Source organism: Hordeum vulgare, chromosome 4H (genome assembly GCF_904849725.1).
Source record: "Hordeum vulgare subsp. vulgare chromosome 4H, MorexV3_pseudomolecules_assembly, whole genome shotgun sequence".
NCBI classification, from domain to species: Eukaryota; Viridiplantae; Streptophyta; class Magnoliopsida; order Poales; family Poaceae; genus Hordeum; species Hordeum vulgare.
In genome coordinates this window covers 22,704,882-22,732,225 of record NC_058521.1, presented here as the reverse complement: position 1 = coordinate 22,732,225, position 27,344 = coordinate 22,704,882, and the positions used below count along the sequence as shown (strand labels likewise).

The 27,344-nt window shown below is 45.6% G+C and overlaps 2 protein-coding genes across 2 annotated transcripts; one reads left to right on the top strand and one right to left on the bottom strand.

Annotated features, from left to right (window-relative positions):
* Nucleotides 1-892: 892 nt before the first annotated feature.
* On the bottom strand, nucleotides 893-4,867 carry LOC123447609 (BTB/POZ domain-containing protein At1g63850-like). The gene is made up of 2 exons (XM_045124216.1): nucleotides 3,564-4,867; nucleotides 893-1,394 (listed from the first exon to the last, which is right to left on the bottom strand). Exons 1-2 carry the CDS (start codon nucleotides 4,707-4,709, stop codon nucleotides 1,107-1,109), a joined length of 1,434 nt encoding a protein of 477 aa, XP_044980151.1. The 5' UTR covers nucleotides 4,710-4,867; the 3' UTR covers nucleotides 893-1,106.
* A 17,099-nt stretch (nucleotides 4,868-21,966) lies between these two features.
* Nucleotides 21,967-22,395, top strand: LOC123447188 (stress response protein nst1-like). The gene has a single exon (XM_045123770.1). The coding sequence runs from the start codon at nucleotides 21,967-21,969 to the stop codon at nucleotides 22,393-22,395; it is 429 nt and encodes a 142-aa protein (XP_044979705.1).
* The last annotated feature ends 4,949 nt before the right edge of the window (nucleotides 22,396-27,344 follow it).

Genomic DNA, 27,344 nt, shown 5'->3' with positions numbered 1-27,344 from the left:
GAAAACGGTTTAAAGCAACAAAAATGCTAGACTTACGGATTGTTTTTACAGAAAGTTACAGACCAACTCTTGTCCCCTCACTAATCTCCCCCTGATTCTCAGGGTGGGGCCGGCCTCATCTTCTAATTACCAATTAAAACAACCCATCCAAGCTTTGTCTTTAGAAATCATGTAAAACGTCCGTAGTTGTAGCAAAGCTCTTAAAGCAATACCAAGTCCTATCATCAAAAGCCTAAAAAGATAAGAACAACTCGAACAGGCCGATTCAAACGGAAGACGATTTTATTCGCATTTCGTCCGTCGACCTGTCCATGTCTGTTTTTTTAAATGGATCACCGCATGCACCCAACAAAAAACAAATGAACAACAACACTATAGCAATATAATAATGGGAAAAGGTGGATGAAGGTGTGCCAGCGAATTAAATAAGCAGGCAGAGGTGGCTGGATGGCTGTGTGACAAGTGGGTCAGGCCGGACACATACGGACACCGAGAGGACGCGCGCGTCCGCTTCGCGTCTGCGCCGATCCATTTCAGTCTTAAATTTAAGCCGGAAATGGATCGGCGCGGACGCGTTTTAGCAATGGGTCCGCACGTTGGGTCATCATTTTTGTCCGCACGAACCCAAATGGACGAGCGCGGACGAAATGAGTCGTTCCATTAAAGTTGCTCTAAGGACGCCACTAGCCAGCGACCGTTCGCTGTCAGGGATGGCATTTTCGGACGGCTCCCGTGGTACTTATTAGAGTAGGCCAGTAAGGGTGGGGGTGGCAGTTCTGCAATTTCAGTGTAATTTCCTTGAGAAACTGTCATCATCGCCCACATCTCATCTACTCGCTGGCTTCCTTCATGTTTGACACCAAGAGCAAGGCTAAATACAAACCAGTGGCAGTTCAGTAAGTAGAGTATCTCAGACTGATGGATAGATTAGTGCATGCTCAAGGATATACAGTATATACAGAACCAAGACACGGCACTGGGCTAAACGAACTCCAGATTATTCGAGGAAGAGGAGGCCTACAGATAAAAATAATTACAGGTTCGATTGTACAATGCGGCCCACGGCACACGCGCTGTTTGAAAAACGTTGCCGTCAGCTCCATCTCTCAATCCTCCCCGCCTTGTGGGCCTTGCGGAGACCTGGAAGCGCGTCTGAACCATGTCTTGAAGGCTGTGACCAAATGCGGGCAGTCGTCGACGTTGCGGGTCGAGAACCCAAGGCATTGTTGCAGCAGCTCCTGAGCATCTGGGACAGACAAGGTGGAGATGATCTGGAGGAATGTCTCCTCCAGCTCTTGGCAGTTTGACGATTTGTATCCGCTGTGCATGGGTTGGGCGATGTCCCTGCAGACGTTCAGGACAGGAAGCCAGCTTTTGACAAGCTTCATCCTCACCTGGGAAATGTAGAGATGTAGATGCCGCATATAAATCTGGAGCCCAAACCCAGTGGTATACAACAACAATGCTACAACCATATAGTTAATGTACAATCTAAGAAGCTTTTCTAAGAAATCTGGCAGCAGAGAGCTAGAAGATGTCCAGACTATATAAATTGCCAGTTCTGTTTTGCTGTAGATCAAGATAATTGGCCGAGTCACAAGAAATACCACAATTCCAGTACATCATACTATTCAGAGACGGACCGTTTTCTCAAATTTTATGCTGACCTAAAAATTGCAGTGGCTGGGCACTGAATGCCAAGCAGGTGGTGGAATGGAAGAAGGAACGGACAAGCAATTGAAATTAGCGTGCAAACGGGTGTGTGACAAAATACAACCAAAGAATTGCAGGCTCAGGCATGACACTTGAACATAAACAAGTTCATAGAGAAGATACAGATGCAGGAGGCCACATGAGCAGATAATGCCAGTTTTCACAGTGAACTGAACTATATCACAGACATTGCGCACAGAGCAAATCGAGAGCTCACTTGTAAGATTCGAACAACTAATGGCACCACATAGCATGTGGAAAGGGTTAGGTTGAAAGTCCCCATAATTCTTGATGTTTTCAGGAGCAAAACAAACTAGCTTATGAACTTAGGATATCACAAAATGGATGAGACTCTACATTCGTTTGATACGAAAAAAATGGTGCTTGTAATTTTAGGACATCTGGTAGGATGACGGTCGATGACCTACTAAAAAGCTCCATATTGCCTATTTCTATTTGGGTGGCCCTGCTAGCCCTTGACCATAAATAGTTTAGATGGATCTGGCAGGCTTGAAGAAATAAATGTTTTTAGGCCACTGGGCCTGCCTGAAAATACACAAGTGTGCATGACTAACAATATTTTATTGTAAAGCTAAACAGGGAAGAGGAACCACTCATCCTAACCATTTGTTCTCGAAAATTACCACTTCACGTCTTACCACTGGAAATCTTAGGCCATCTCTGATGCTGCATCGATTCAAAGCAAAAGGGTGTATTCAATTCAAGCCAAACCTAGTCTCTGGTTCGATTCAGGGGGACTTCTTGTCTAAGGTTACTATGTCTATTCTCCAATGGCTAGAACCAGTTATAAGGATTCTTCGAACCGTCTTCTCACCACAATTGGATGATCTTATCGGACCCAACAGATATTTGCAGAACTAACATTTTATATTCACCTAAAGGCATGAATTACCCAGATCTTGATTCATTCTCATTAAAGCTTTCCATCTGAATGGATTCAGCTGCCTATCTATCCTCTACAAGGTCCTCCACCTATTTTTCTAATTAGATACCTTTCTTTCAACTCCTAACCAGTTCCAGTTCTCCACCACAAATATATTTCTATATCGACCAATCAACTCCTTATTAGAATAACTCCACCAGAATTTTCCCTAGAACACATGCAAGCTTCCAGGTCCTCGTAGGGTCTCCGTTGCTATAAGAACTTGTTAATGCAATCTACTAGTGCGAGAAGTGAATGTAACTATTAGTGCAAGCATTAGCTCATTAATACTTCAAAACGTTCTTCATGTTCTATTCTATCATGTTCTAGACGGGTCTTCAACATAGATACAGATGGTCAATCCTATGGAAAATGTGACCTAAAATTACATCAGAATCAACCAGAAAACCACCATGATTACGGGAACTGGAACCTACGGCCTTATGTCATATCCAGATGCAAGTCATGGTGCAAGTGTGTATACTGATATATTGTGCTAAGATTTAACAAAATGTCAATATCATTAATTCACTAACTTCTATCTGTGAAAGCATTGCATCCATAAATCGTAGCAGAAGCTGAGGCAGAGTCAAGCATTCAATATAGCATGGGATCATTTCCACAGATAAGCTACTGCACATACGCAATCACACAAAAACATACTTAGATACAGTAACATCTACCCTGAACATTGTAGCAAATCAACTGGCATGACAGTACCAGCATACCTGATGTCGCATATGGACAACTCAGTTACTGATTTGCAAAAGAAGCCAGTCATATTGGAAGTTAGGCACTTGTTATCATGTGAGTTGTGACACTTATCATCATAGCATATTTCAAGACGTCGTAGACTGACATGGAGATATGCTCAGACAATATGAACAATGTGATCATGCAGACTAACCTGGCGAGGAACCAGTGTCTCCCCAATCATAACAGAATGGGCGAGCCTGAGCGTGCATCGGGTCACAAGCATCGGGAGCCCAGGAGCCATGTTTCTCCACATGTCGGCATCATTGAGCAACTTCTGCAAGTCAGCAGCAAGCGCAACCTGCTCACTCCAAAGCTTCACCGCATTATCGGCCACCCTCATATCCACCATCCTCTCAATGAGCCAGAGCAGATGCTTCACATTTAGGACCGCCGAGTGTAGGTTCAACTTCTGTATCGCCTCTCGCTCGTCGCTGTCGACGGCGATCCTGAAGTCCGGGCTGGCGTACTTGCCCAGGAGCTCCTTGACGGTGTCGAGCCGGGACAGGAACGCCTCGTCGAGCACCTTGTGTACGCAGTCGCGGGAGGGGTAGTCCTTGAGGAGCATCGCGACGAACGCCTTGGTGGCGGCAGGGACGGGGTGGCCGTGGATCGCCGAATGGATGAGGCCGTGCAGCATGGCCTCCGAGGGCGACCTGGTGGCCGCATCGCCCGGCGCAGCGGCGGGAGGGAGGGAGACCCTGGCGAGGAGCTCGGCGGCCTCGTCGGCGGGGAGGAGCGGCGCGAGGTCGAGCACGCGGGCCTCCTCGTCGTCGGACCAGGGCACGGCCTCGAGGAAGCGGATGCAGGCCTCGACGCAGGCGTCGAAGAGGAGCTGCAGCGCGACGGGGAGGATGTCGAGGGCATCGGCGGGGGAGCGGATGGTGCCGGCGAAGTCGAGCGTGTGGAGGAGGCGGACGACCTCGACGTGGGCGTGGAACGGGCGGGGGCAGGAGGGCGGGGCGGGGACGGCGAGGGAGAGGCGGCCGGCGGGGGAGGAGGACGGGTCGGGGCACCAGCGATCGGAGAGGAGCGCCGCGAAGTAGCGGGAGCGGAGGAGGGACGCCGAGGAGACGTGGAGGTCGAGGGAGGCGGCGGGGGCCGGCGGCTTGACGTCGGCGTCGGCGTCGGCGTCGTCGGCGGAGGGGTCGAGGTGGAGGCGGAGGAGGAGGTCGGCGTTGGGGAACGAGAGCGGCGGGGAGGAGGAGGAGGAGGAGACGGGGCGGGGAGGCGACGCCGGCGAGGAGAGGGAGGAGAGGCGGGAGCTGCTCGCCGAGCGCTGGCGCTTGCGGAGGGACATTGCCGTTGGGTGTCGGGGAATTGGGGATTTTTCTTCCGTTGGTTTCGCTCCGGCGAGGAGAGGAGAGGAGAGGAGGGCGGTGGAGTGCGTCGGTTAATCGGCTGCTCTGTTTTTTTTGGTGGGGAGAGGACAAAAGCAGGGGAATGGATTAGGATTAGGACCAGGAGGGTCCATCTGGATGATGACACCCCATTAATATCTCTTGCAAAATGCTCCATCAATATCTTTTACAAATACCCCTAAAACAATATCTTTTGCAAATGAAATAAAAAAATACCCAATCACTAAGGCTCTGCTTGGATTCGGTGTATTCTTTTACACCTGTATCTATTTTACATGCGTATTTCACCGGCCGTGTGTGATTTTTAAATAAGAAAGAAAACGATGAAGTGAGGTCCATATCTTTTACAGGTGTAAAGCTCTAAAAAACAACAATCCAACGAGGGCGTAAAGGGTAAAATGAAAACACCCCATCAATATCGCTTGCAAATGAAATGAAATACCCAATCCTGGCTAGGCGCTCGTGCGATGGCCCAAATTTGGGCCGGTCGCACCAGAGTCGTTGGATCTCAATCGCGTGGCTGTTGGATCCTCGCCAAAAAAATGGCTCACCCCTATCCTCTCTTCTTTCCCGCATCGCGTCCGCCGTCCCCGCCTTCTGTCGTCGCCTGCCCCCTCCCTCTCCCCGGCCCTGCCGCTCGAAGCATTGCGTCGTCTCTGTCGTGCTCGTCGCCGCTCATAGCCGCCCTCGTCCCCGCGTCCGTCGATGTCGACAGGGCTCACAGAAACCAACCACAAACATCTCATCCCGACTGAAGCGTCCCGTGGGTACTTCGTCGTGGAAGAAAAAGAACAGATGTAGCAAAACAAGTTGCTGGTGGTAGCAATAAATAAATAAAGTTGCAGCAAAAACGCCTCGCTGTCGTCGTCGCCGGTTGTAGCTCGGCGTGCACGGTCGCAACAAAATTGAGTCACGGTTGTAGCAAATGACACCATCGGTTCTAACAAAAAATGACGCCATTGGTTGCAAAGAACATTTTGGTTGAAACTTTCTCAAAAACTCTGGTTAAAGCTTTTTCATGTGCCGGCTGAAGCTTTTTTTTAAACGGATGCAACATTTCATGTGTTTCAAAAACTGGTTGAAGCTTTCTCAAAAACTCTGGTAGAAGCTTTTTCATCTCTCGGATGATTTTTTTTAAACAGTTGCAACATTTCATGTGCTCCAAAAACTGGTTGAAGCTTTTGTAGTCGGTGGCTGAAGATTTTTCTATATTTGGTTGAAGCTTTTTCATCTGCGTGATGAAGCTTTTGTTAGAACGGTGTAACTTTTCGTGTGTTCCAGAATCTAGTTGAAGCTTTTTTATCTACTAGATGTACCTTTTTTACGTCCATATTTGTAGCACTAGCACCATCGTTTGCAGGTGTCGTGATGTTGCCATTGCAGCTCCCCTAGTCGCCATGGTTGTAGCATAGGGGCGCCGGTTCGAGCATTTCCGACATGACGTGGGCTGGCTGCCGCGTGTTGTCGTGTTCATCTTCGATGAGGGATGGGCGTCTAGAATTAGGGATCGGGCCTCCCCGAGCGTTGGTAATCAGAGAAAAAGACATGGGAGAGGGAGATCTATGGGAGGGCAAGAGGGTTGCGGAGGTGAACGGTGGTGCGAGTTGGGCGGAGGACCTGCGATGCCGCCATTGTGCGCGGGGTGGTCGGAGCTACGAAGACGCCATGGCGTGCGGCGGGGGAGCCTGCGCGTGGAGGATGAAGGGGAGAGATGCACGTTATTGCTGTCGAGAGGGTGACAATGGATCCCTCGGCCCGCGTGTCGTCCGGAACAACGGTTAAGCCGGCGCGTCGGGTAGAAACGTTTCCCATCACTAGAAGGTAAAACGAAAACACTGCATCAATATATCCTAAAAAAATCAATGAAGCCTAAAATGAAAATGCCGCATTGATATATGTTACCCGATAATCAATTGATATTATTAACTCGAAATGAAACCTCAAGCGGATACAAACACCACATTGATACTTCTTGCAAATAAAACTAAAAGTTACTCGCAATATAGGCTCATCCGGTTTTCAGAATAGTAGTTAATCCTCAGATCATATTTATCTCAACATAAACACATGCCACATCATCAACTCCACATCATCAACATAAACACATGCCACATCATCACCTCCTTCCTCCCAAGGGCCCTCCTTAACGACCCTCTCCTTGAATGTCTCAACATAGCCGGTCCCAAGCCCGGGTAAAGGAGGAGGGTTGTGATAGGCTTGGCGAGCCAGCGTGAAAACTCAGCAACTCTTATGGAGATGAAACCCAAAAGATTTTCGTTGGGGTGTATCCCTCTTAGCGACACGCCACATCGGAACACGGGTATGGTGGAAACTGGGCAAGGGTCGGGCCGTCACCCCCAGGTGGTGCACTGTATTGTGATCTGGATACGGTGGCAAGTGAGCGAGGATCAGGTCGTCGCATCCTTAGTGGCGCGCTACATCAGCGTCTGGGTGTAGTGGAAAATGAGCAAGGGTCTTCGCATTTGACTTGACGAGTGCGAAGGGTAAGGAAGCTAGCCGAGCCTAGGAGGATTCGCTCAGGTAGTTGGAACGTACGGTCTCTGACAAGTAAGCTTCGGGAGGTAGTTGATACAACGGTGATGAGAGGCGTTGATATACTTTGCGTCCAAGAGACCAAATGGAGGGGACAGAAGGCGAAGGAGGTGGAGGGTACCGGCTTCAAGCTGTGGTACACGGGGGCGGTTGCAAATAGAAATGGAGTAGACATCTTGATCAGCAAGAGCCTCAAGTATGGAGTGGTAGACGTCAAGAGACGTGGGGACCAGATTATCCTGGTCAAGATGGTAGTTGGGGACTTAGTTTTCAACGTTATCAGCGCGTAACGCGTATGCACCGCAAGTAGGCCACAATGAAAACACCAAGAGGGAGTTATGGAAAGGCCTGGAGGACATGGCTAGAAGTGTATCGATTGGCGAGAGGTTCTTCATAGGGGGAGACCTCAATGGCCACGTGGGCACATCTAACACAGGTTTTAAAGGGTGCATGGGGAATTTGGCTATGGCATCATGAATCAAGAAGGAGAAGATGTTTTAAGCTTTGCGCTAGCCTACGACATGATCGTAGCTAACACCCTCTTTAAGAAGAGAGAATCACATCTAGTAACATATAGTAGTGGGCAACACTCTAGCCAGATTGATTTCATCCTCTCGAGAAGAGAAGACAGGCGTGCATGCCTAGACTGTAAGGTGATACCTGGAGAGAGTGTTGTCCCTCAACATAAGCTTGTGGTTGCTGACTTCCGCTTTCGGATTTGTGTCCAGCGGGACAAGCGTGGCAAAGTCGCTAGAACGAAGTGGTGGAAGCTCAAGGGGGAGGTAGCTTAGGCATTCAGGGAGAGGGTCGTTAAGGAGGGCCCTTAGGAGGAAGGAGGTGATGTAGACAACACGTGGATGAAGATGGCGACTTGCATTCATAAGGTGGCCTCGGAGGAGTTTGGGGTGTCCAGGGGAGGTAGAAGAGAAGCTAAAGATACCTGATGGTGGAACGCTGATGTGCAAAAAGCAATTAAGGAGAAGAAAGATTGTTTCAGACGCCTATATCTGGATAGGAGTACAGACAACATATAGAAGTACAATATGGCAAAGAAGGCCGCAAAGCGAGCTGTGAGTGAAGCAAGGGGTCGGGCGTATGAGTACCTCTACCAATGGTTAGACACGAAGGAAGGCGAAAGGGACATCTACAAGATGGCGAAGATCTGAGAGAGGAAGACGAGGGATGTTGACCAAATCAAGTGCATCAAGGACGGAGCAGACCAACTCTTGGTGAAGAACAAGGAGATTAAGCATAGATGGCGGGAGTACTTTGACAAGTTGTTCAATGGGGAGAGTGAGAGCTTTATCATTGATCTGGACGACTCCTTTGATGATACTAGCAGGCGTTTTGTGTGGCGAATCCAGGAGTCGGAGGTCAAGGAGGCTTTAAAGAGGATGAAAGGAGGCAAGGCGATGGGCCCTGATTGTATCCCCATTGAGGTGTGGAGAGGCCTCGGGTACATAGCGATAGTATGGCTAACCAAACTTTTCAACCTCATTTTTCGGGCAAACAAGATGTCAGAAGAATGGAGACGGAGTATATTAGTACCAATCTTCAAGAACAAGGGGGATGTTCAGAGTTGTACTAATTACCGTGGAATTAAACTTATGAGCCATACAATGAAGCTATGGGAGAGAGACATTGAGCACCGCTTAAGAAGAATGACAAGCGTGACCAAAAATCAGTTCTGTTTCATGCTTGGAAGGTCGACCATGGAAGCCATTTTCTTGGTACGACAACTTATGGAGAGATATAGGGAGCAAAAGAAGGACCTGCATATGGTGTTCATTGACTTGGAGAAGGCCTACGACAAGATACCGCGGAATGTTATGTGGTGGGCCTTGGAGAAACACAAAGTCTCGGCAAAGTACATTACCCTCATCAAGGACATGTACGATAATGTTGTGACAAGTGTTCGAACAAGTGATGGCGACACTGATGACTTCCCGATTAAGATAGGACTGCATCAGGGGTCAGCTTTGAGCCCTTATCTTTTTTCCTTGGTGATAGATGAGGTCACAAGGGATATACAAGGAGATATCCCATGGTGTATGCTCTTTGCGGACGATGTGGTGCTAGTCGATGATAGTCGAACAGGGGTTAACAGGAAGTTGGAGTTATGGAGGCAAACCTTGGAATTGAAAGGTTTTAGACTTAGTAGGACTAAACCGAGTACATGAGGTGCGCTTTCAATACTACAATGCACGAGGAGGAGGAGGATGTAGGCCTTGATGGTCAGGTGGTGCCTCAGAAGGATACCTTCCGGTATTTGGGGTCAATGTTGTAGAAGGATGGAGATATCGATGAAGATGCGAACCATTGAATTAAAGTCGGATGCTGAAGTGGCGCCAAGCTTCTGACATTCTTTGTGACAAGAGGGTGCCACAAAAGCTAAAAGGCAAGTTCTATAGGACGATAGTTCGACCCGCAATGTTGTATGGCGCTGAGTGTTGGCTGACTAAAAGGCGACATGTGCAACAGTTAGGTGTGGCGGAGATGCGCATGTTGAGATGGATGTGTGGCCACACAAGGAAGGACCGAATCCGGAATGATGATATACGAGATAGAGTTGGGGTAACGCCAGTTGAAGAGAAGCTTGTCCAACATCGTCTGAGATGGTTTGGGCATATTCAGCGCACGCCCCCAGAAGCCCGAGTGCATAGCGGACGGCTAAAGCATGCGGATAATGTCAAAAAAGGCCGGGGTAGACCGAACTTGACATGGAAAGAGTCCGTAAAGAGAGATCTGAAGGATTGAAGCATCACCAAAGAACTAGCCATGGACAAGGGTGCGTGGAAGCTTGCTATCCATGTGCCAGAACCATGAGTTGGTTGCGATATCTTATGAGTTTCATCTCTAGCCTACCCCAACTTGTTTGGGACTAAAGGCTTTGTTGTTATTGTTGTTGTTGTTGAAGCGTCATGAATTGGGGTCTCATGAACATGTATTACTAGTTGTTATTCATTCTTGAATGTGGCACGATATAACATGTAGTTTTCACCATGACCGATTAGTAAAAAAATAGTGGAAAAGAAACCATGATCTATTTTTTTTGGTAAGAACCATAGTATGTCGATTAACTATTCAATCTCGACAATCTACCTTGGTGTGAACGAGATGCCATCTTAGGGGATAGGGCAATTTTTTTGTAGTAAGTCTATGTAGTCTTACGTAGTACACATATGATCTTTTAAAATTCTGCATGTGAATTTTATCAAGTATGCATGTTTCATATGAATTCTAAGATATGTTTTGAGTGCACGGAATGCATGTTATTTTAAAATTCTTCATTCTAAGATGGCAAGGTTCATATGGATTCTTAGATATGTTTTTAGTGTTTTATATTTAGATGGATTTGAGAACATATGTCTCATTTTTGTAATGTTTATATTAGATAGTAGTCCATTTGTAATTTCTACTACATGTTTTAATTTGCTAGTGTACATAATTTGAAACAAGACACATGAACAATTCTACAAGCAACAACGAATCGGTGTATGACATGGGCAAGTGGAATACGCGGCGTTTAGAGGAGTCACAATGATACATCACAAAACTGGAAGAAAACAATGCGTATATAAAGAATCAAAGTGATAGTTTGCTCACAAAGGATGCTAATGCCCTCGCTAAGTCAAATAAACCGAGGGAGCAGAGGGATAAGTTGATTGAGGAGAGGGGTAAACTGAAGCAGGAGAAAAAAACTACTAGGGACACAGAGGATTGAGCTACAGAAAGAAGTTGCTCACTTCAACATTGATAGAGAGAGCAGTCGGAAGAAAAATCACGAGCTGAGGATAATCCTTCATGAAGAGTGGTTTAATTATTTCAGTACCTTTTCTGAAGTTTTAAACTCTGAAGTTTTTATGAGTATGTTTAGTTGATTAATACTAAGTTTTAAACTCTTATTAAATTTATGAGTATGTTTAATTAATCACTACCTTTTGTGAAGTTTAAACTCTTAGTTTCTGAAGTACTATTTTTTATTATCCAAAAAACAAATTGTTGGCGTTGGACTACGTGAATGCCATCAACATGTAGTCTTATGTAGTTTAAACTCTTGCTACAATAAATCCTCAGTGCACGAATGCATGTTATTTTTAAATTCTTCAATCTAAGATGGTGAAGTTCATATGGATTGTAAGATATGTTTTCGGAGCTTTATATTAGATGGATTTGAGAACATATTTTTCGATAAAGAGTATATATTAATATCGCAAAGATACCAATTACACCCAGCCTCTGCAACAACGCAATGCCCTAATGGCATGACGGATGCACACATCCAAAAGAAGAAGAAGAAGCTAAAAAGAAAAGTCCAGCTACAGAGTTTCAGTACTTGCAGCAGCAACACAACCACCACCAAGACAACACCTGATGTCCAAGTAATTCAAAAACGACGCCTCCAAGAAGGAAATGGTGCACTAGCACCGTTGTCACCCGATCGTAAATCTTGGGTTTTCACCCTGGAGATAATCCCCGCTCTCAAAATAATGTCTTCAACAAGGCCATTGCGAGGCACAACCAATTAAGGCTAGACCTTGGATCTTCACCCTGAAGGTAGGACCTTGAACTTCACCTATGATGTCTCCCCCACTTACATACCACTGCTACGAATTCCGAAACTCCAAGTAAATTCCTCAACACCGTATGCTACAATCACCATTACTAGTCCTCCAATCTCGCCTTTCATGACATTCTCCGCTTCTAAATTTACCATGGAGTAAAATATCTCCTCATGGAAACAGATAGCAGAGTTTAGCGCCGCTCCCTCCTTAACGGAGAACCAATGGACACGACTGAATTCCACCCGATCTAGCAATCTCCAAGCATAACACGCCCATGGGAGTTCGTCGGCGGAGCCTTCAGGAACCCGCCACTCCGGCTAGATCGGGAAGTACATGCATCAGGCAGATCTTCATCTTGGCGCAAGAGGAACCCTAGGACCACCGCCTTTATGCGAGCACACCAGTAGGCTCCCACGTCGTCGACCAACTTCCGGCAAACAGATCGAGCGGATCACGCACATGTGACAGTGACAGTAGGAGGGCTCCATCGCACCCTAGTAATGCGCAGTAGCGCCCTTGCCGTAGGTTCCGCATCGTCGCCTACGTCCATGACCACACGTTCGCCTCTCTCAGTCCATCCACGCCTCCCTGCAGGGTGCTGACAAACACCGCGCATGGGCGAGCGTTGTCGCCTCACTGCCAGACCTCCTCCTGCACCACCAAGGAGCCGACCCCCCGCACGAAGGGAATCCAACATGCTACACCAGCCCTGCCCGCCGTCTTCGACAACCATGGCGTGGCTGCCACCATCGTCGCCAACGACGACAGTGGTCGGTGTAGTAAGATCGGGCGCCAACCTTCTAGATCAGATTGGGGGTCCTCCGGAGCCACCCTCGTGCGGGGCAACCTAGGAGTCTAGATCGGATCGGGTGTCGGACTCAGTTGTAGGAGAATGCGCGATACCGGATTTGAGAGCATATGTCTCAATCTTGTAATGTTTATATTAGGTAGTAGTTGATTTATAATTGCTACTATAGGTTTTAATTTGCTAGTGCACATAATTTGAAACAAGAGATATGTACAATTCTACAAGCAACAACGAATCGGTGTACGACGTGGACAAGTGGAATATGTGGCGCTTAGAGGAGTCACAATGATACATCAGAAAACTGAAAGAAAACAATGCGTATATGAAGAGTGAAAGGGATAGTCCACTCACACAGAATGCTAATGCCCTCGCTAAGTCAAATAAACTGAGGGAGGAGAGGAATAAGTTGATTGAGGAGAGGTATAAACTGAAGCAGGTCAAAAACTACTCAGGACAGAGAGGATTGAGCTACAGATAAAAGTTGCTCACTTCAACAATGATAGAGATAGCAATCGGAAGAAAATTCGCTAGCTGGGGATAATCCTTGATGAAGAGTTGTTTAATTGTTTCAGTATCTTTTCTAAAGTTTTAAACTCTCGAGTTTTTATGAGTATGTTTAGTTGATCACTACCTTTTGTGAAGTTTAAACTCTTAGTTTATGAAATACTGATTTTTATTATTCAATTTTTTTGCTTGCGTTGGACTATGTGGACGCCAGCAACATGTAATATACTCCTCGCGTAGGTTTCAGCACACTATTTTTTAACTATGGCACCATAGGTGTCGGGTGTCCACGTCGACAAGGCTATTTTTACCACACCATAGCTAGACTTTTTTGCACTATTGCTACATCCGCCCACGTTCGCGAACGCATGCAGGGACACCTCGGACGTGAGCCCGACGACAACATGTGTCACCGTGCGCCCCTGTGTGTCCTCCACGTCGGCCTTCTTACATCCTAACGGATCTGAATATGTGATGAGATTAAAGATGTAGGGGAAGGGCCATCAGATTGGAGTGACTAAGGCTCCATGGATGACGCGGGTGGTGGCGTGGACGGCGACGACCATAGCGCCACACCATGTGCCGACACGGGAGACGCGGGGTGGAAAGAAGTATGGTGTTATCTAGCTGGAGACGATGCTCTACCCCTTTCTTCTATCTAGGCATGTCCTTTTACAGTTAATCGATCATATCAGAGGGGATTGTCACCCGAATTATTTCCTTGGTCAAGACATGCTTCACTTGGAAGGAGGGGATTGCCTATTGATTTCCTTCCTTGAGAGGGACTCCGGGGAGAAGGAAGCGACGCACCAAAAAATCAGAGGGATTATGTAATTTTGGTGATGTGTGAAAATAGAAATTAATGTTTATGGTACGATTAATTAATTTAGGTCTGTTCTTTAGAAAATAGCCATGATTGATTTTTTTCACATCAAGACATTACTAAATAATTTGCACCTGCATGGAATATTCTGATCTGTATAGATTTATTTTTCTTTGTATGAGAGGTGCGGCAAAAATAAACCAGTGAGAAGGGGTGATGGGAGGTGGAACAAAAAAAAAACAGACAAAAATAAACCAATGTTACGGAGGTGAGACGGAAAAAAACTTCGCACCAACTCCCTCTTTAATAATAGAGATTTCTTCAAGTTGGAAATCTTGCAAGCCTTCATGGATCGAATAAATTTTGAGTACTGTCAATGACACTGATATAATATCTTTGTGTGACTTGAATTTAAGGCACATAAACAATGAGACATTCCAGTGTGTCCTTCAACGGAATTCTTATTTTGACATTGTCTTTGCAAAGAAAAATGCTGACGTGTTGACATTGTATGAAATGTAGTTGGGTAGAAAAATTATATGATTTTTCAATTCGTGGCAGGGGAAAAGCTACATAAATTGCAGGTTTCGATGAATCATATGAGAAAGATATTATATATTTTTGAAGCAATGAAGGCAATATCAATAATCATCATTGTAAATTTATGATAATACTAAAACGAATATTGACTCATACGGAAGACTCGCCTGAAGAGGGTTTTCAAAACGAAACTGTTCCAGACAGTGCCCATTGGCTATTATTTTCATTAGGATTCGGATTTTTGAAAAAATGATCTAAACCGAAAATGGCAAATCTTTTTGATGCTGGATGCGTCAAATAGTAGGCAAGACATGCACCCGTTTATGGATCGACCTCTACTCATCGTAGAGATTCACATATGTTTCTCGGCATGTACAACAGACTGTTTTCTTTTCTTTTACTCAGTTAATTTTATCTCTTTGTTTTTTCGTTCGGGCTTTTCAATCTTAATTTATTTACACAATTTCATCAAAATACACGAGATTTTTTTCTAATATAGACAATGGACATTTTTAAAGCACATGGTGAAATTTTCTGAATGTGCGGTGAACTTTTTCAAACACACAACAAACATTTTTTGTGAAACACTTAACGTATATTTCTTAACATGCGACGAACATTTTATGTATACTCGGTAAGGTTTTCTCAGGTAGATTTAAGAAAATGTCAACCTTTTCAATTCTTAAACATGGTATACCAAATTTTGTAAGAAAATGTGTTTCAAAATTGTGCTTCGGACAAAATTATAATGATAAAGAAGGAATCTTACTGGACATACTGTGAGTGGCCATATAGGAGAAGCGTGGACGGTTCTAGCATAACTAAGTTAGGGTGCGGAACCTATATATCGCTCGTTTTGCGACTCCTAAGTAGGTCTCTCCCCTGTCGCGGCGCTATTGGTCCAAGCCAGTACTGTAGTTGTTTTCTCTATAGTTTTCTCATTTGTTTTCATTATGATTTTTCCTTTGATTTTTCTTCATCAGTTTTCCTTATTTGTTTGTTTTCTCTATAAATGCTTACATTTTTCATACACATTGTACTTTTTTTTGATGCACCAGGAATATGTTTTTATACATTTTAATATGTTTAAAATACATAATTAATATTTTATAGAAAACTTATATTTTTTATCTACTGTTTTTACCAACCTTGTAACTTTTTGTAAACATCCAAAACATATATTTATACACGCTTAACATATTTTAAATATAGGATTAACAATGGGCGAAATACATGATTAATGTTTTCCAAAATACATGTTTTTGAACATTTTTAGGATGTGTGTTAAACAATATTCACAAACACATTGAAACATTTTTTTTCAATGATACCAAAAATTGTAAAAACTGTGCACACATTTTATTTTTTATAAACATTTTCTAAAAGTTCCATGAACATTTTGTTTGAAACTTGTGATTTTTTTCTAAATGCAATATATATATTTCTAATGGTATGAAACATTTTTATGAATTAAATGAACAAATATAATTGTATAATTGGTTTTTAAAATGATATGCGTATATTGTTTTAAACATGTGATCATTTTTGAAATGTCACAAACACTTTTGTTAATGCCAGCATCATTTTTCTAGACGTGTTAAAATATAATTTTTAAGACTAGGAGAGCATTTTTTGAACGTGCAATGAATGTTTGTTCAAATTCAAATATAATTGCTTTTCCATTTTATAAATTTATACAAATGAAGTAAAATATAAAAAATACAAACATGAGAAAAACAAAAGGCCTGTTTGTACGTGGTCGGAGAAGGCCGGCCCGATATATCTCAGCCACACGAGTTGTGGGCTAGATGCAGCTCATGAAATGAGTCGGCACAGTCCATACGCACAAGATCCAGTCGCTCAAAAAAAAATTATGCACAAGATCCACTATTTACATCACAAGTGTTTCAAAATAAATATCGTAAATTTAATATTAAGTTAGTATAAATTTAACACTAAAGGAGCGATATTTATTTTAAAATGAAAGGAGTATAAAAACTGCACCACGAGTGCCATTTCAGATCCGTCAACCGCTCCAAAAAAAAAAAAGAAGCAGATCCGTCAAAAGAAAAGAAAAAGGAGTGCCGCTTCAGGCGTAATTTCCGCATCTACATTTTTCTGTGCGCTTTTATCAGCGTGAACATATATACCCACATAACATAAATTAAGGTTTCCTGAACGAATGATTTGGAGGCAAAAGGAGGAGACAAAGACGGCTGAGCGGCGGCGGCGGCTGATGGAGTGAAATGGAGGAGCTTTATCCATCAGACCCTGAAACAATGGCCGCTTTCATCTTTCGGCCGAGAAATCATTGCAGGCCAAAGCATACATGCCGCTGGCCGTCCAATCCCCATCACACGTGGTCGACGAGTTTTTAATAGGTAGATATATATTCCTCCTCCCGCATACGGCCACATGACGTATCGTCTGCAAGTTGGATGATCGTCCATGACTGACTGATTGATTCATTTGGAGCATGTATCCGTCCATCTAGGCACGCAGGCGATTCTCTATTCCATGCAGGTTGGATAGGTTTTTTTTTTCGGCTTCATCTGTTGTAGTTTATGTGCTTCTGGTGTTTTTGTACTCCTTGACGAATAGATTGAAAGTTTGGAGGGTGGAAAACATTTGTAATTCCTACTGCATGCACCTCTATGACCCTATGTGTAACATCAAATTCATCCTCTCCACCACTGTAACAAAATGGTCTGAAATTCGCAGAGTTGCACGCAAGATCGATCGAGGCATGCACAACTGCCACTGCTCTAGGCTTACGCCACTCCTCGTATAGGCAGGGCATGCTCACTGACAGGCTCACTGCCGGCGATATTGTATTATTTCTGATGGCCTACGAGTGGGCCGAGTGGGGTAGGGCGTCGCCGTCCTGCACGCAGCCATGTGACGCCTAGATACGCTGTCTGTCGCCCCGCCATTGGAGGGATCCCAATCAGATTCTCGCCCCGTCTTCTTCTTCCCCGCGCAAATCCTGCACTTCAGCATCCTCCTCTTCCTGCCTCCTTTTTGGCATCTTCAGAGTCAGTGCAATGCTGCCTCCATTAATCAAGGCAAGGCCTCATCAGCGAGCGTGTTAAGACAGCCTGCACTGACCCGACTGCCTTGAGTTAGCAGCAGAATCCATGGCGGCTGGCTTCCTCTCTGAAAGTCACGGAGGAAACTTCACGGGCGCTGCTGGTCAACTTTTTTTACGGTGAAAAGGAGTCCTCCGACGGGGCGATCGTCAGCCACTACCCGGAGAGAGGGCAACTTGTGCAAAATGAGCCGCCTCTGGCCAATATTCTGAGGGAGTGGCACGAATGATTAAGATACCAAGTGGGATGTGTGATTAAGACAGTGTGCCGATTAAATAATGCTGCTATGTTTGTGCTGGGGTGACTGACTTGTATGGCAGAGAACCCGTGGGGCAAGATTCCTGGGTCCGCATGTCAGCCGGGTAAGGTCACACCAATTCGAACTTGCCATATTGAGAGTACAAGGTAGGCAAAATTCACAAAAATGACCCTTGAGAGGAAAGAACGCACAGAGTGAACCCTCGGAGAAAAGATTTCACTCGTCTGACCCTTTTGTGTGGCGCCCGATGCCTAGGCGCCACACTATACTGTGTGACGTCTAGCCGTTCGCCGCCACACGCCCCGACCACCTGGCAGAGAGGGCCCATCCCCCAGGTCGTGTGACGCCTAAGCCTGAGGCGTCACACATTGTAATGTGTGGCGTCGAACGCTTAGGCGCCACACATTGACTTATACAGCCACGGGCCAGTCCCCCTCCCCACCCCCTCCCCACCCCCTCCTCATTCCCCTCCCCCCTCCCCCTCTCCCATCCACGGACCCCTCTTCAAATCCTTCTCCAAATCACCAAATCTGAAGGTTTGGACCGAGCATTTGTTGTCCAATCACTCCTCTAAGGTAATCCCCACCTCTCCCCTCATTCTCATCCAAACAAAAATCTCTTGTGGTCATTTTTTTGCAAATTTGAGGAAACCCTAGTTTTTCATGAAATGTGCGATGTATATGATATTGTTGTATTTGTTTGTATGTTATGTTAGGATAAGGGGTACGATGGGGTTAGGATTAGGGTTATTTGGATGTTTGCATTATGGTTGTTTTAGGGTTAGGCTAGGGTTAGGCTATGGTTAGGCTAGGGTTAGGGATGTTTGGTTGTGTTAGGGTTATGATGGGGTTAGTGTTATGGATGTTTGGAAGTTAGTAAGTAGATATTGTAGTGTATGATTGCTTATAAAAATTGTTCTATGTTTTGTTGTTTAGGGATGGGAAGAACATGTGTTTATGTTCATCACGTGGACAAGGATGCCTTTTTTAAAAGGCAATATTGATCCGGACCCGGATGAGCTTAACATGGTGTTCGATTTGTGTCCTAGCTATGGTGAATTGTTGGAACAAGTCCGAAAAGATTTGAATTGGATGGACCCTAGTGATGTAGTTGAGTTTGATGGTAGGCATAATGTGGGATTCGGAATGCACATTCGTTGGAAGACCATGCGTGTCAACTCCGAGCAACGTTGGCTTGCATACAAGGATACGGTGGCCGAATCACTAGACAAGGCTCTAGAGTTATTTGCCATCAAAACAAATGTTCCTAACTTGCAGTTGGATTTGAACCGGGTTGCCTCTCCGATTGTTGAAGCTATTCCTCCACCCATCAACGAAGAGGCCAACATTGAACCTCTTTCTTGTGTCGAACATGAACCATTGCTAGAGGCTAATGATGAGCACGATGATGATGAGAATGATGGTAATGTTCTTCATGACAACAATCTTGGTGATTTGGACAAATATAATTTGCAAGAGACAATGGACCATTCTATTCCGTACTCACGTGGCTATGCATCTGAGTCTGACGATGAGGGTCCCGATGAAGAAGTTGATGAGGAAGGGTTCACGGCAAAGGAGGCTGAAGCTTTCACGAAGGTATTAAAGTGTGATCACTGGACGCCATTGTTCGAGGATCTTAGCCTTGCGGATGAAGCCGTGGTTGACGGAGGCGAAGGCATATTGTTTGGAGTTAGGCCACCTTCTCATCGGGACACACATGGGAAGAATATTATTTTGCCGGGGTCAAAGTTCGAAACATTCTTTGAACTGAAGATGTGGTTGGATGAATATCCTGTTACGCATTATAGGCCACACAAAGTTGTTCATTTAAACATGAAGTTGCGTTACACGGTTGCATGTGAGGATAGAGGGTGTCCTTGGATTGTCCGTGCAAGACCATGGAAAGGAGGGCCAGGATGGAACATTGTTAGTTGTATGCATCACATGTGTCGAGGCAAGAGGGTTGATGGTGCCCTTTCGTCGCAAAGCCATAGACAACTCACCTCCGAGTTCATCGCTTATAGGGCTTTCCAACTCCATCTCCTCTCCTCCCACAATGAGCATAAAAAGCGTACAAGACCTTGTGAAAGCCCTCTTTCACTACGAGGTGAAATATGGTAAGGCATGGAAAGCAAAGCAAGCCACATTCAAGATGTTGTATGGTGATTGGGAGCAAGCATACAACCGCATACCTAGGTTGTTGGGAGCTATTGCCGCCACTAACCTGGGCATGGTTCATGTGGTCGAGCCGTATGGGGAGAAAACAAGGATTCTCAATGGAAATAGGGTTCGCGTATTTGGCCGTGCATTTTGGGCATTTGAGCAATGTGTGAGGGCTTTTCAGCACTGTCGTCCTGTCATCTCCATCGATGGCACGTTTTTGACTGGACAATTCAAGGGCACTTTGTTGGTTGCAATAGCAAGTGATGCCAATAATCGGTTGATGCCTTTGGCTTTTGCTTTGGTTGAGGCAAAGAACAATGTTAACTGGGAATGGTTCTTGCATATTTTGAGAACCAAAGTATTACCGTTTGAGAGGGAAATATGTGTCATATCGGATCGCCATCAAGGCATACTTAACGCGGTTGACATTGTCATTCCCGGCCATGCTCCTTTGCATCGTCGATGGTGCATGAGGCATTTCTGTGCAAACTTCTACCGGGCATGTGGTAGCAAGGAGTTGGCGGATGATCTTCAAGATTGTTGTCAAGCATTTTCGGACAAACGATTTGCAAGATTGTACAACGCTTTGCTTGTAAACAAAAAACTTGATGCAGGTGGGCTTGAGTTTCTCAACAGGCACATTGAACTTCGGCCCAAGTGGGCACGAGCTTATGACGAACATGGCCGAAGATATGGTCAAATGACAAGTAACATGGCAGAATGCTTCAACCGGGTGCTGAAGGGTGTCTGTGCGTTGCCGGTGACGGCAATAGTTCAATACACATTCGACAAGTTGAGAGCATACTTTCTAAAGTACTCGCAAGAAACAAATGATCAGATTGCGGGAGAGAACAAGAAAAAGTACAAGTACCAGTTTCCACCAAAGGTTGACAAATGGATGGTATTTCAATCACGGAAGGCTGAATCCCAAACGGCTACCCTGTACAACAACGAGGATTGGACATACCAAGTGAATGAGCCCGGAGGAACGACAAACGATGGCCAGCAACACGGAAATAGGGCATTCAAGGTATCTTTATCGTTGTGTGATTGCTCTTGTGGGAGGCCAAGGTTGCTTCATCTCGCATGCTCGCATTTGTACACGGCAGCTCGCAGTAGGAATGTGGACGTCAACCATCCACTAACCGTGAGGGAGTCCGAGTTCTCTATCATGACCATGAAGCATACATGGGGTCCTAGATTTGAACCATACTTTGACCAATCACAATGGCCAGAGTATCATGGAGTACAACTATGGCCCGACCCGGAGTGGAAGGTTGTGAAACGGGGAAGACGAAAGACAAAGCGTTTTAGAGGAGACATGGATGGATGGGGCCATGGTGGTGGCAAAGAAATGGGGAACAACCAATTCCAAGAGCCTACTGAGAGATCACATTGTGGAGAGTGCGGTGTAACAGGGCACAACACAAGAAGGTGTACGAAGCCAAAGAAGAAGTCCAAAAACAATGGTTCCAGGTCAAGCCAACCAAGTCCTAGCCAACATGGTCATAGCCAACCAAGTTCAAGCCAACAAGGGACGGGTCAAGGAAGCACAAGCCAACAAGGGACGGGTCAAGCAAGCACAACCCAACAAGTTCCTACTCAACATGTTCCTAGCCGACTTGGGCTTACTAGAGGACGTGGTGGTGGTGGTGCTAGAGGCAGGGTGGGATAGGTCGTGGTGGTGCTAGAGGCAGGGGTGGGATAGGTGGTGGTGGTGCTAGAGGCAGTGGTGGGATAGGTGGTGTACTTACTAGGATTGGTATGCGTGGATACCTACGAGGACCATTTCCGTATGTCGCATATTTGACTTATCTTTATCATGTTGTTTTTCATGCTCCTTTGTATGTTATTTTACTAACTATGAGCTTTGATGCCTGTTTTGTAGGTATGACGGCTTCTCAACCGAACAAGGCAAAAGCGGAGTGGGGGGAGGAGAAGGATGCATCCAGTGAGGAGCAGCGGTTGATGGAGAGGGCTGCAAAGCAGTTGAGAGAGGAGGATGCAGACGAAGCGCGGAAGAAGAAGGATGAGGAGTATAAGGCAAGGATTGGTGAGGAATGGCAAATGGAACTTGAGCGCCGGAGATATGAGGCTAGGATAAAGGAGAATGACAGGAAGACGCTAGAGAAACGTAAAAAAGAATGGGAAGCTAACTTTAAGAAGATGACGGCAGAGGGCGCAACAAAGAGAGAGCGAGAGCATGAACGCTTCACGGAGAGGGTTAAGGAAGATGCTTCAAAAATGCACAAAAGGGAAGAGGAAGAGGAAGAAGAGAGGAAGAAGAAGAATGGAAAGGGGCCTTGCTCGACCCAATAGAGTCGGATGCTTCTATTCTCATGCGCGCTTTCATCTTCGAACCCTATGTGTTGTTGAACCTTGTTCGCTTGGGCGCTTTCTTACTACGAAACTCCACTATGTATGCACTTTTGGACGTATGTTCTTTAAGAACCCTATGTATGTTTGAACTCCACTATTTGTGTTGTATGTTTTAACTCCAGTATTATTGTATTGTATGTTTGAACTCCACTATATTTGTGATGTATATTTGAACTCCTCCACCACTATGTGTTGCAGTTTTCAGCATGCCAGAATGTGTGGCGCCTAAGCCTTGGGCGTTGCACATGTGTGGCGCCTAAGCCTCAGGCGCCACACATGTGAAACAGAGAGTAACAGAAGTGTGCACTTTCTATTGCTCTCTGTTTCACATCTTTTTCACATGTGTGGCGCCTGAGGCTTAGGCGCCACACATGTGAAAAAGATGTGAAACAGAGAGCAACAGAAAGTGCACACTTGAGACGCCAGTAGGTTTCACATGTGTGGCGCCTAAGCCTCAGGCGCCACACATGTGAAACAGAGAGTAACAGAAGTGTGCACTTTCTGTTGCTCTCTGTTTCACATCTTTTTAACATGTGTGGCGCCTAAGCCTCAGGCGCCACACATGTGAAACCTACTAGCGTCTGAAGTGTGCACTTTCTGTTGCTCTCTGTTTCACATCTTGCTTGAACAAATAACTTGGCTACTCTTTTTAACAAGGATTATTTGTAAAGTAAAAAAAGGTTGGTTATGTGTGAGATATGTGTGTTGGTTATGTATGAGATTCGTGTGTTGGTTATGTAAAGAAGGTCTAGGTGCCATGGATATGTATGAGACGCTAGTAAAGAAGGTCTAGGTTGGATAACACAAATAGTAGCAAGAACTTTAGATTACAAACAAATTAAGATACAATGTGCTGATAAAACTAGCTGAAATTAAGATACAACGTGCTGATACAACTTGCTGAAATTAAGATACAACTTGTTGAAATTAAGATACAAATTGCTCATACAACTTCGTGAAATCTACTGAGTCCAACGTGGATATTTTCCTTTTCCATCATTGGCTTCTTTTGTTGCCTTGGCCGCACGAGCCCTTTCTCTCTTTCTCTCCCTCTCAGCTTCACGGGCCTGTTCCCGCTGTGTGTAAACCTCCTCCAGCCGAAGTTTCTCTTCTTGGTTTTTCCTTTTCATCTCATCAAGAAAAGCCCTCTGCTCCACACAGTACTCTTCCCACTCTTTCTTCTGCGCTGCTTTCTCCTCTGCTTCAGCCTTCTCGCGGCGCTCTTCCAAATCCCAGCTAGCCCATGCAAGACGACCTCTTTCACGATTCTCGATCACCGCCCAGTCCGACATTTCCGTGTCAATCCAACGATAGTACATGCAGAGAGGAGGAGGAGACTACCAGATTGATCAGATTCAAGTAAACAATAATATCAAGTAAACAATAATCTGGATGACTTGAGCATACCGGAGGCCTGATGTACGCAGAAATAGATTTGGGTGGATCAGATTCATAATTGGCGCACATGAAAAACTTCATGCCCAACCAATCTGAAAAATCCGTCACCTCCTTCACCTTGCAGAGATCACCGCACCAACATCGAACTGCTTCCACCCCCCGAGGCAAACTCACACTCTTCATTTTCTTAGGCCTGATGCTTTGATCCGAGCAAGGCAAACTCATATTGACTAAAGCGGTGGTAGTGTTCTCAAGTGAGGCTGGATGACGGAGGAAGGCAGTCCAATGCCTCCTTTTATAGACTCAAATGACCAGGAAGATGGCGGGAAATGTTGGCGGGAAAATTCTGGCGAGAAAGGAGAGGTGGAAAATTTGGCGGGAACGGAGGAGGGAAAGGTGGAGGGAAAGAAGACGTGGAAATATTGGCGGGAACGGAGGAGGGAAAGGTGGCGGGAAAGAAGACGTGGAAATATTGGCGGGAACGGAGGAGGGAAAGGTGGCGGGAAAGGGTGTGCTCAAAATTTGGCGGGAACGGAGGAGGGAAAGGTGGCGGGAAAGGGTGTGCTCAAAGGGTTGTGTTGAGGGAAAGGTGGCAGTAGGTTTTCACATGTGTGGCGCCTAAGCCTTGGGCGTTGCACATGTGTGGCGCCTAAGCCTTGGACTCATCAGCTTGTTTCTTGACCTCTTTGCGCTATGATCACAAGACAATGACATGCAAGTGAATAGGTGTACTAGCATTCATACTTAACATAGGTGAGCACACTTACCACAAAGTTCATGACATGGGCGAAGGAAGTTTGGTACCCTTCGCGAATTAACTTGTTGTAATCGCCATGGGCAAGTGCGTCGTACTCAGTAGGTTCTTCCAATATGTCCTCCTCGTAAGTCGGCGGACAAATCTCGACACGAGTACTCTCCTGAAACCATCTTACGTAGTTGTTGAACGCAAGCGGACAATGCTGGCGGTGCTGGGTTCGTTGCGCACTCGAAGCTGCCTGCACACTTTGCTCGAACATAATGACATAGTTCTTATGATGCTTATGCCAATCCTTGATCTTTCACTGCCTCCTCCTATCCAACCTGCTTTTTACAAAACCCATCAGTAGCTCGCTCAACACCAAAAACAAAACTCATCAGTACTTATTTATTGTGCATGATTTTGTTACCTGTGAAGCTGTGTGTCGGTGTCCACCCACTCCGGCGGGTGTGGCTGAAACAACCCAAATTGATGCATCACACGATGCGGGAGATGAAACTCAACCGCCCAATTGCATATAAGGGGACAACGCATTAGCCAAAGATGTTTTTCCTGCAGGCATAGTGGATTGAGCTCGAACGTGTGTGCATCACCAAAGTTTGGCCCGACACCATATGGCTGCCATTCCACCTACAACACAACATAAAAGGCACAATTCATTTTACTCACAACATAAAAGCTGGAAGTCAACTCTGAAACCATCTTACCTGCTCGGCGGTAAGCGAATCCATCTCGTTGGTGTATTGCTTGTACAATAGGTTCACTTCGCTTGCCACCTCCGATACCAAGTCCCACTTGTAAGCCCATGTAGGAAGCCGTACAGGGTTGCCGTGGTCATCCCAGGTATTCCACTTTGAGGTTTTAGGGCGTCCAACAGGAAGGCGTTCCCAGCTCTATACCGAAAGTAGGAGCATACAACCACCAACTCCACCGTCCTTTGTGGACCTGCGACAAGCATAGTCCAACTACAAGTAACAACAAACATGCATCAGTTTAGCAGAAAAGGATAACAGAGAGTACTTACTATTAACAATTTATTACCTGCCGATACAAGTAAGCCAGTGCGGCCGAGCCCCAACTGAACTTGTTGTCGAAAACAGTCAATGCCTTCAGCCACATCCATGGAGCATTCTTGCCAGTGCCGTCAGCGAAGATAGTCCTAGAGATGACGTACCACATGTACACGCGAGCATACCTCTGGATCACCTCGTCATTTGCATCCTCAGGACAATGAGCAAAGTTGGCGGCAATCCAAGTCAAAGGAGCGCCGACCGGGACTCTATCTTTCTTCCCTCCATCTTCTACCTCCGGCTCTGGAGGCGACATACCAATAAGGGCCTCCATTTGTTGCCGCCATCCCTCGGAATCAGTGCTCATACAAAGAGGCTTCCCCTCGATCGGAAGTGCGGTGATCATGGAAACATCTTGAAGAGTAACTGTCATCTCTTCGGTCCGGAGGTGAAAACTATGTGTCTCCGGCCTCCACTGATCAATAATTGCAGTGACTGCCGCAACGTTCAGATTGGGCGTTGACCGACTCACAAGCTGAATGAATGGAAGGAGTCCTGTCATCTTGATGTATGGTGTGTACCGCTCATCGTACATCATTACAGACGATGCCCCGTGAGACCGGATCTTCAATAGCATAAGCTCCTGCAAACAGATAGGAGTGAGTGATATCATTACATTTTCATCTTATTAAATACATGATTTTTTATCATATGATCTACTTACCATTTTCTTCTCCGACATCAAATAGGCCCGGTGTTCAACTCATAAACATCATTCAAAAGCCACACCATCCTACAAATCACAAAAAAAATACTCATATTCAAAAAAACACTCATATACTAATCCACTCATCTACATATTACTCATATCCCAACTACTCATATGAATCTACTCATATCCTAACTACTAATATGAATCTACTCATATCCTAACTACTCATATCCTAACTACTCATATGAATCTAATCATATCCTAACTACTCATATGAATCTACCCATATCAATCTACTCATCTACTCATATCAATCTACTCATCTACTCAAACAAAAACCTATTCCATTTGGATAGAGGGATGGGAAACGGAAGAGATTACCTAGTAGCCAACCTTGGAGGATCAATCCACGGAAGAAATCACCAGATCAGAAGGGGATGGGGGAGGGGATTCAGACTTGGAGTAGAGCCAGCCACCGCCGGTTTGAATGGGGGAGGGGAATGGGGAGGGGTGGGGAGGGGGGGGCTGACCCGTGGCTGTATAAGTCAATGTGTGGCGCCTAAGCGTTCGGCGCCACACATTACAATGTGTGACGCCTGAGGCTTAGGCATCACACGGCCTGGGGGGTGGGCCCTCTCTGCCAGGTGGTCGGGGCATGTGGCACTGAACGGCTAGGCGTCACACAGTGTAGTGTGGCGCCTAGGTGTCGGGCGCCACACAAAAGGGTCAGACGGGTGAAATCTTTCCCCCGAGGGTTCACTCTGTGAGTTCTTTCCCCCCAGGGGTCATTTTTGTCAATTTTGCCTACAAGGTACCGGCTTAGAGCATCTTCAACTAGCATCCAAAAACTGTTTCGCGTATTAAAAGATTCATTTTTTAGGCACCAGACATCTCTAATAGACGCTGCAAAACAGTGTGCCGTTAAAAACTTTTGGGCACGCATCAAAAAATGTTATAGCGCGCAGCATAATTTGGGCACCGGACATGATCAAGGCATCTATGTAATTTTCCT

Bases quoted from the DNA above. Each gene is read 5' to 3' on its own strand.
- LOC123447609 (XM_045124216.1), bottom strand. From the start codon at position 4,709: ATGTCCCTCCGCAAGCGCCAGCGCTCGGCGAGCAGCTCCCGCCTCTCC. The intron at 1,395-3,563 runs GTTAGTCTGCAT...TACATTTCCCAG, and splicing joins AGACACTGGTTCCTCGCCAG to GTGAGGATGAAGCTTGTCAA.
- LOC123447188 (XM_045123770.1), top strand. From the start codon at position 21,967: ATGACGGCTTCTCAACCGAACAAGGCAAAAGCGGAGTGGGGGGAGGAG.